Source organism: Bidens hawaiensis, unplaced genomic scaffold (genome assembly GCF_021521415.1).
Source record: "Bidens hawaiensis isolate Kalapana, Puna unplaced genomic scaffold, B.hawaiensis_p1.1 tig00012228_1, whole genome shotgun sequence".
NCBI lineage: Eukaryota > Viridiplantae > Streptophyta > Magnoliopsida > Asterales > Asteraceae > Bidens > Bidens hawaiensis.
Window position 1 is genome coordinate 618520 of NW_027491987.1, and position 8392 is coordinate 626911.

The 8392-nt window shown below is 28.9% G+C and overlaps 1 protein-coding gene across 1 annotated transcript; it reads right to left on the reverse strand.

Moving 5' to 3' along the window:
* Positions 1–676: 676 nt before the first annotated feature.
* On the reverse strand, positions 677–7814 carry LOC143540351 (NAC domain-containing protein 75-like). Its single transcript, XM_077033439.1, has 6 exons — positions 7534–7814; positions 7100–7280; positions 6197–6808; positions 5039–5250; positions 3589–3684; positions 677–827 (listed from the first exon to the last, which is right to left on the reverse strand). The coding sequence occupies exons 1-6, from the start codon at positions 7645–7647 to the stop codon at positions 747–749; spliced, it is 1296 nt and encodes a 431-aa protein (XP_076889554.1). The 5' UTR covers positions 7648–7814; the 3' UTR covers positions 677–746.
* Positions 7815–8392: the final 578 nt, after the last annotated feature.

The window sequence follows — 8392 nt, forward strand, 5'->3', positions numbered from 1 at the left end:
ACAGCATTAGGTTAGTAGGTTTTGGGCATTTTTCAAAAGAGGGAGCATGATACAGAGGAGAAAGAGGGCATGATATATTGATGTGCATTCACACTTACAAAGCTGTATATAACACTGTAAGAAACAATTTAATAGTACATAATTTACATATATTTCTTATATATACATATGATGTACACAATTCACACTTACACATACACATTTACACATGAGATATAAAAAAAAAAGATGAAAAGAAAAAAAAAACAAGCATGAATTCTTAAACTAGCATACTTGCCCTTTTATTACAAATATAAATATGTTTTATAAATTATAGAAACAAATTAAAAAAAAGGCTAGTTTTAGCAAGCACGAGTGGCTGAAACAATGTATGACTATTCTTTTCCCCTCATTCTTGCACGATTCATTGTTTTTCCAACATTTAACAAGAAAAACAAATAATTTTTTAAAAGAAAAGGATAGATAAAAGTCTTAAAAAAAGTCTATTTTCACTTGAAATTAAAATATATGTTTTCACTAAAGATTTAGAAACTACAATAATTTACAATGATATACTACTATAGTTTCTAACGGTTTCAAAAAACGAGATCACACATGTATACATTATGTACACATATAGTTACGTTTCTAAATGTGAATAAAATGATTCAGAGTAGTAAATAAATATTTAACAGTTCTTATTTAAACTTGCATGTGTGTATACACACATGTACGTACGTATGCATGTATCATTCAGATGTCGAGATCTAGACATGGTGATCGGGATCAGGCCAATAGGTATTGTACTTCAACCATTCTGTCTCTTGTGGGTTTGTTATGGAACACTCCTGCTATCAACATGCACAAGAAAAAATAAAAAATAATGGTCAGAGTTGCTGAAGATAAAAAAATGTGAATAGTTTTTATTAATCAAAAGAAAACTAGAGTTTGAAAACTAGCTAATTGTAGCAATTGGAGATTTTAAAGAATTTTCTTTTCATTATAAAACTGTAATTGTATTCATATTCTTTTTTGTTTCTATACACTAAAAAGACGTGTATACATGTCCTAGGATACCATACATTTGCAAAAGATTTTGGGTCATTATCTTAGCTTTTCTTTCAAACTCACTTTTTGTCTTCAAACCCTACTATATATATCTTTCCTTCCATTTTTGTGTGCCATTATATTAAGTTTTTAAATATTAAATATAAATTAAATTTTAATAATCTAAACTAAACTATGATCTAGTAATCAATAAATACGTAAGGAGTGACTGAAAACCCTTAACTTTCACTTTATTTCAAAAAAACATTATGATCTAGTAATCAATAAATACGTAAGGAGTGACTGAAAACCCTTAACTGTTATTTTATTTCAAAAAACATTAATCGTTACCATATTTTTCACTTCCATTAATTACGAAACAGATTAATTTAACCCCAAACCAACAAAAGTACAAGTTAGGAATGCTATTAAATAGAATAGTGTGTAATATCATTAATTAGTGAGCCATAGTTTGGATTCTTAAAATCAAACTTCTCAATATTAAATTATAATTTTTTTAAATTTCTCTTATCATAATAAACTGATCATGTTCTTGCAAAAATATTAAATTCTGCATTGTAAGCTAATTAAGACATGCATGTGTACGCACTAGAATAAAAACGTAACATTTTCCTTAAACTTTAATACTACGACCGGTTAAATAGGTCACTTAATACATGTACGTTAGTACTAGAAGTACTCGTTAAAGTGATCTGTTTAATACTTTAACCCGTCATTTAAGTTAATTACATAACCAGAATGCCTAAATATCAAAAGGTGAGTAGAAATTTATGAGTAGAAACTTATAATATCGGTATTCAAACTATATTTGGAGCAGATACCGACTGCTTCAGCTTCTTTAAACTTTTCTCTTGTTATTCAGTAGAAGGAAAAGGAAGCAGGTTCCACAAATTATGGCTCATCTTTTGGCTCACTTTTTATCCTATTATTTTCCTTTTTAAAGATAAACATAAAGCATTTTATGAATGATTTTCTTGCACAAAAACAAATTAGACATGCTCATGTTAAATGTATTTCAACCACAAAAAAACCATTATTATATATACACACACATATACAGGAATCATTATATAACACCATATTATTTAGATAACTAAAAAACGTATTTCATTTAATTTTTGATCAATTGTTCAAATTTTTATAATTTTATACTTCCTTTACATTTCCATATAAATGTGAATGTTTATATACATATATATTTGAGAAGTATCAAATAAATGTTTATGTTTATATACATGCTCACGTTCATTGTATGTCATCTCCATAATCCTTCTTAGGCTATGTAGGTCAAACATTCTTTTTAAGAGATCCACCAGGCCCCTATGTATACCTTCTTAATTACATTTGTTTTTTAACTTTTTAATATTTGCATATATAGATATACATGTAGCTAGGTACTATAACCTCAGTGTATGTATATTGTATACATAAGCGAAATGTTTTTTTTTCATCATTTCCTTATAATTTTGTGATAAAAGAATAAACATAACATTTTAAGATACAAAAATGTTTATCTTATGAGTTATTGTATTAATTTTGTTTACTAGACATGTATATTTTAAGATGCAAAAATTGATAAAGGTTCGTCATGTGAAAATGTACCATTTTTATGTCACACATGACTTATATATTTAGTCTATGGTATAAGTTTATAATTCTATAAAAAATAAGACAATAATATTGTTTAAATATATGTTTTCTCAAAAACAAGTTGATATATAAGATGAAATCAATTCATCATCACACAATATTTGGTTATTTAATTTACCTAGAAATTGATTTTAACGTGTCATGCAAAAAGAAATTGTAATTTGAATAACAAAACCTAATTATGTTAAAAATGATTAAAGCTAAAAGATGCAAACAGTATTTAAGATATAAAAAACAATTAGAGGCAATTAACTACTATAAATGTAATTAATTAGAGAGTATATAGAATTCGATACTTCTTTTGCTCTTTTTCTTTTCACGATTGTGTTGCTTCTTGTTTGGTAATCAGTACCGTCAAAAGACATAAAGAGAAAACAAATTTTCTTTCTTTATTTTATATATTGATATTCTGTCTTAATGTAAATAATATATATTAATCAATTTACCCTTTTTCCCCCTTCATCTGTTAATTCAATAATCAAACACGAGGTAAATAACTAACTCTTGTTTATATTAATCAGAAAATGTAACTCAAAAAACTGATTACAATTCTTAAACCCTAACTCGGTTTTGCTCTTCTTAACAAACCCTAACTCAATTTGACTCTTGATAAGCCCTTAATCAGTTACATCTTGTGTTCTCTATAACGTCTAACCATAACTTTGTTTATATAGATTAACTTAACTTGCTAGCTAAGAAATTACCAATTATAACTATAAAACAGTTAGGAAACATATTATAATTAGAAAACATAACCAACTATGACCAACTTTTCATTATTGGTCACTCAAGTTCACCGACTTATGAATTGGAGTCCGAAATTACGTCCAACAACACACACATATATATATATATATATATATTATATTTAAAAGTTGGCAAAAAACTCACTTCTTTGACATCGGTTGACGAAGATGGAGTGCATCCCATTATCATTTCTTCTAATCCTGATGCTGATCTTCCTCCCACCTTATGATGCTGCTGTTGCTGTTTTTAAACCAATACATAAAAGTATTTACAAATAAATTAACAGGTGTGTGTATCTAGGTATTATTTTGTACTAATTCCACATTTTTATTATTATTAAAATTTAAAAATCACCAAAAACATGTTTATGATATAGTATACATTTTTTATTTAAGAGCTAGCTAGCATCCAAATATCCTAAAGATGGTGTGCATGCATGCTTATTTGTTACAGCCTACAGACATATTTAAGTGGTCTATTTCTCCACAATAATAGAACATAATTGTCCATATAATCATGCATTGTCACCAAGACAAGAACATAAAAGTATATATCATTACTTGTCCTCAACTTGGTTGACAAGAACTAAAAGACCCTTAAATTATATTTATATATGTCATTCTCACTTTAGTGGGATGGTAAGGTGTTACAGGTGTGAAAGTGAAGGCTAAAGGTTCAAACCTTATAAAGTGTAAAATATGAGGATTGAACGCTTGATCATCAAATTTACATTCAAAACATCTTACTATCCTACCAAAGTGGGAATGACATATATATATATATATATATATGTCTAATTATTTTAGAAAATCTAAATATATGTTAATTAATATAAATAAATAAAAATTAATCTAACTATACTATTAAAGCAACACAAATTGTTCACATGACATTGTCATGTCACTATTTCCTATTATATTATGACCCATGACTCGTTTTCCTATTATAACCTATGACCCATAAGACTTTATAAAATTTTGAAAAATAAATTATTATGTGATACGGGTTTTGAACCCAAGACCTCATATTTCAAACCAAATGTGTTTACCAACTCTACTGAAATAGTAATTGTTTTTGATTTCCTAACTTAATATTTATAAATGTGATTTCTCTTCAACTATAAAATCAAAATTATATTTAATTGTTAGCATTTTCATAATTCACAATATCACGTTATCTTCTCATATCTCTTTAACAAAACCATTTAAGATTATTCATCATTTCTCACTTTATTTTAAAATATAATATATTTTTATTTATTTTTTTTACAACAAAACCTTAATCTTTATAAATTTAGTTTTTAAATCCGTGACAACTATTTTGTTATAAATATCATTTTTATACATACAATATTTAATATAACAATATCGGTTTGAATGTTTTATTTTAAATAAACCAAACATCAATATTTGATTTTTAACTTAAAATTATAATGCATAATATATCAAAAACTTAATAGAAAAAATCATAAATAAAATTATTATATGAAATAATTGAATTTACGAATAACATATAATATATTTTTTTATTTTTATTATATTTTTCATCCGTATTCCACACAGGCTCTAACATAGTGTAAATAATATTATCTTACCTGAAAAGTTTCAATGATCCTAGAGACATGGAAGGACTCATCATCAACAACATTAATGGATGTGTGATTTAAGGGAGGAGTGATGATTGCTGACATGGCATGAGAGGGTCTGCTGACATGGAAGGCTGTTGTTGCCACGTGGTGCTGATGTGGATAATGTTGATGTTGCTTTTGCAGGTCACGCTCTTCGCACGTGGTAGAAGCCTCTCCTGCTATCTGCAAAGTTCACTCATGCCCTATTACTTGTACTTCACTTAATATATATATATATGTATGTATATGACTACATGCACTATGTACAACCATACATGCATGGAATAAAATTCAAAAGGTAGTACATTATTTCACACAAATATTGACTAGTCTTCTTGATAATACAAGCTATATATCCACATTTCTAGCCCTCATTTCATATCCACAAGCCAAAAAGATTGTGTAAAATACAATCAACAAAACTACTTTTGCAACAAAAAAAAAAATTTATAGTCTTTCAAGTTCATAAAATGATTCAACATTTGTTCTCTTAGACGGGGTAGCACCGATGTTTTGATGACTGGACAAGTGATCAAGCAGACTGTCTTACTAGTCCACCATTCGAACCGATTTTAGTAACTAGATGATGTTAGATAATATATAATTTAAAAATTGATATGCATATTTAAATGTATGCATAACTAATTTAAAACAAAAATTAACTTATCTTTTTATGCGAATTTACAATTTTAACAACATATATGAATTATTAAAAAAACAAGTAAATGATATTTTGTGAATAAAATGAAAATTTTTCTCTTTTGAAAATCCGGTCCAACCACGTATGTGGTTCACCTTTTTAAATAATTGCAAAATAATCTACCGTTCAAATTAAGACGGTTCAAAACTACTCAACCAGAGCGGATGTATAGTTCTTGGTTAGCATGCGCAGTTATTAAAAACAATGGGTAGCATACTTGAGATCTTTAGGCATTTGGAAGATCCAAGTTGAAGTGTTGTGTTTTCTTACATAATACATATGTGATCTCAATAGGGATTTGAACTTTTTTTATATATATATTTGTGCCCCATATACCTTAAGGTTGGACCCACAAAATAAAAATGTTTCATCATGTACAAGAATACGATATACATCACCAATGGATGAAAATTTGATCCAAAAACATACCTCACCGAAGCTTTTTCTATATGGCACGAAGCTAAATTGATCCACATCATGTTTAAAATGTTGCATTTGCTCCATTGGATTGTAACTTGTCATAACATTGCCAACAAGTTCATCTCTAATGTTCATGTGACCAGTGACATGAGTGGTTGAAGTTGCAACATTTATTTCTTTTGAAGAAGAACAACTTCCACTTCTACTAGCATTATCCATGCGTTCAATGTGAATATTATTCGATAAAACGTTGTTGTTGATCGCTCTCTCGGACCAATTACATTGCCTCGGTTGAGTTTGGTAAAATATTTTCGATACCACAAGCTCGCCTTCCCTCTCCTCCTCATGTTGCCCCAGATGATATTGATGCATCACCCAATTAGTTTTTTCGGGTTTCCGGTTTTTCCCAAAGTTCGTATAAAGTACCAGGATTTTCTTGCATCCTTTTTGCTTCCCACCTACCATAACGGGGCGGGTCTTGCCTGTTTTATGCCATCGTGTTTCACCGCCTTGTAGATCACACTCGGTCTGAATTTTTCGTCTTTTTCTTGTACCGGTGGTATAAGCTTTTGAAGGACGATGAAAAAAGTGTCTACTTAATCCATCTCTTGTAACTCCTAAAAACCAAGAAACAAAATATAAGAAAGTCACAACAAACATAAATCCTAAGTTTTATCAATATTAGGTTCATTTAGGTGTGACTAAAATTCAAGTTGCACTAAAAAAAGTCATAACAAACTAGAAAACCCTAATTTTCTTAGATTTTATTGGATAACCTAACCCATTGAAATATTAATGAACAAGAAACCTTCTATCATGATATTATTTCTTGTTCTTCTGGTATTCAGACCCTCAGACAGTTAATGATACTCCTTTATTTCGTTGCTCACAATCTATTATATACTCACCGGGAAGTTTTTCTGGATGTGTATAACAAATCCCATCTTCACCTTCAATAGTAGGAATGAACTCATCAATTAAAGGGTGAGATTTGATCAAGTGTTTATCTTCAACTTTTGCTTCAAGATGTTCTATCAATTCTTGATCATTTGGATCAAACTTAACTCCTGCTGGCAAACCAACCCAATCCTACAAATGATCAAAAAGATAATAACAAATCACATGGAATTTATCAAACATAAAAAGGTTAAGATTTCACAAATGAGTAGAAAAATACAATATTTTTTTCAATGGAATTTGCCTATACATATTTATATATACACACATAATAAGTATAATTCTATTCTCTTGTACTGATTCTTATTTTGTCAAAATCTTTAAGTTGAAGCTAAGAATATTATGAAAGGATTATATATATAACATTAATTAAACTTAAACATACCGGTTTTCCTTCAAGTTTATGACCGCAACCGGGACACTGTTTAGATCCACATAATTGATGTTCTTCAAGCTTTGCATCAATGAAATCAGAGCTGCTAATCATATTCATTTCCATAATTTCCACAAAAAAACACAACCTGGTTTTATTCCTTATTCAATCAAGATGCATGAAATCTTGATCGTCTTTATTCTTTGGTTTCTTCTACTATTGAGATCTGAATGTTTCTGGAAAGATAATATTATTATTATGATGATGATGAACAAGATGGCACACAACTCGAATAAGTTCAAAATCTTTTTTTTAGATATAAACAGGTGAAAACAAGAATGAAAGGATACCGGGTTAGATATATTCTTCTAAAGTGGAAATATTCTCAAGCAAATATACCATAGTGTGTGTGTGTGTGTGTGTGAGAGAGAGAGAGAGAGAGAGAGAGAGAGAGAGAGAGAGAGGTGTGTGTGTGCTTTAACCATGAAAAACACCAGAATTCCCTCCAACTTTAACTGAAGCAAGTGAGATAAAGGAAAAGGTGTCCCTCGTCTCTTTTCTTTTAATTCTCCTAATTTAAGCATATAAGATTATAAATATAGCTCTATCTCTATCTAACAAAGGCGGTTTGCATATGATATGACTCAATGTGTGTACCACATTTTAATAAAGAGATTGCATATTTAGATGACTTTTAGCTTGTTTGGTATGTCTTTTTAACTGTTTTGTTTTGTTTTTTTTTTAAATTCATCTATGATATGCTGTATGGTGAGTGCCCTGTTTGCGGTGCACGCATATAATGTATATATGTGTGAACCCTTGGGTGGACAAAAGTGAAATTGCACTAATTTTGACGTTATTTTACTAATCT

Excerpts from the sequence above, each read along its gene's own strand:
- LOC143540351 (XM_077033439.1), bottom strand. The coding sequence starts at position 7,647 with ATGGAAATGAATATGATTAGCAGCTCTGATTTCATTGATGCAAAGCTT. Across the intron at positions 7,281-7,533 it reads ATAAACTTGAAGGAAAACCG|GATTGGGTTGGTTTGCCAGC; the intron begins GTATGTTTAAGT and ends GATCATTTGTAG. Across the intron at positions 6,809-7,099 it reads ACATCCAGAAAAACTTCCCG|GAGTTACAAGAGATGGATTA; the intron begins GTGAGTATATAA and ends CTTGGTTTTTAG.